Source organism: Monoraphidium neglectum (assembly GCF_000611645.1).
Source record: "Monoraphidium neglectum strain SAG 48.87 unplaced genomic scaffold scaffold01630, whole genome shotgun sequence".
Classification (NCBI taxonomy): domain Eukaryota; kingdom Viridiplantae; phylum Chlorophyta; class Chlorophyceae; order Sphaeropleales; family Selenastraceae; genus Monoraphidium; species Monoraphidium neglectum.
This window is the reverse complement of record NW_014011998.1, coordinates 1-1,334: the sequence shown is the minus strand read 5'-3', so window position 1 is coordinate 1,334 and position 1,334 is coordinate 1. Positions and strand designations below refer to the sequence as shown.

The 1,334-nt window shown below is 66.3% G+C and overlaps 1 protein-coding gene across 1 annotated transcript in view; it reads right to left on the bottom strand.

Annotated features, from left to right (window-relative positions):
* The window catches only part of MNEG_8528 (hypothetical protein), a gene marked incomplete at both ends in the record, with an annotated part of 2,064 nt that extends 791 nt beyond the window's left edge, over positions 1-1,273 (bottom strand). The window contains 3 exons of the mRNA XM_014042996.1: positions 245-363; positions 677-917; positions 1,262-1,273. Coding sequence (XP_013898450.1) covers positions 245-363; positions 677-917; positions 1,262-1,273 — 372 coding nt within the window. The remainder of the gene's footprint in view (positions 1-244; positions 364-676; positions 918-1,261) is intronic.
* Positions 1,274-1,334: the final 61 nt, after the last annotated feature.

Sequence of the window (1,334 nt, the reverse complement as noted above, 5' to 3'; positions counted from 1 at the left end):
GTGATGATTGGAGGGGCGCAAGGCCCCCTGCTCCGAAGGGCGCGCACCAAGCGCTGCACCCATGCCCGGTGCCAACCGTCTGTTTCACCCTGTTGCCCCACCAGCCCCTCAATACACATGGGCTACCAGGCCCGCCATGACATGAAACAGCCACTCAGCCAATCAGCCACACACACACACACACACACACACACACACACACACACACACACACAGCCACACGCACACACAGCTCAGCCCCCACCTGCTCCAGCTTCTTGGCGTCCAGCATGCTGATGTGGCCCCCCAGCAGCCCCGCAGCCTTGGCCGCCAGCTGGCGCAGCTCGTCCTCGCTCATGTCCAGGGGGTCCCACGCGTCAAGGGCTGGGGCCGCAGGGGGTCAGGGGGTCACGGGTTCAGTGGGGGTGAGGGAGATCCTGACATCAGGCCGGGGAACGAGTGCAGGGAGAGGACACGGGGGCCGGCCCGGCGAGATGCAGGGCAGCCTGCCCGCACTCAGCTGCAACGACAACGGCGGCTTGCCTGCTGCCCTGAGCAAAGCCCGCGATATCACACACACACACACACACAACACACACATTCACACAGACACACACATACACACACACACACATTCACACACACACAAACAGACACACACACACACACACACAAACAGTAACAAACACACACTCACCCTCTCCCGTCACGACCTCGTCCTCGTCCGCCAGCCGCCCCACCGCCTCCGCCACCTCCGCCCCGCGCCGCGTCTCCTCCCCGCGCCGCCCCTCCAGCTCTGCCAGCGCCGCCGCCAGCAGCTGGCCGGCGTCCACGTCCGCCAGGGGGCCCAGGCCCTCCACCTCTGGGGGCACCTTGTCGCCAGACGCCTCAAAGGCGGCCGCCTTCTCGGCCTTGACCTGCTGCAGGGCCGCATCGGCCTGGGCCCAGGGGGGAGGGTGTGGAAGTGGGGGAGGCAGCCGTCGGGGTTTGTTGCGGTGGAGGGAGTGGGGCGGCGCGTGATCACTGGGTGGGTGGGGGGGAGGAGGGTTGCGTGCTCGGTGCAGGGGTGAGGGGCTGACAAAGGCCGAGTGTCGGGGGAGGGCGTCGCTTGGGGATCTGGCGCAGACGCGCCGGGGGCCGGCTGAGCGCAGCGCCTTTGGCTCCCCCGTGCAGGAAGCGGTGCGGGCGCCGCTCAGCTGGGCCGCTCCCTGGTTCCTGCTCTACATACGCAACCGCACAAACACACTCACAAACACACACGCAACCACGTGTGCTCACCCACCCACCCACACATTGAAGTGACACAACGTGACACGACACAACATGACACACAGCACAACACTGCGCAACACGGC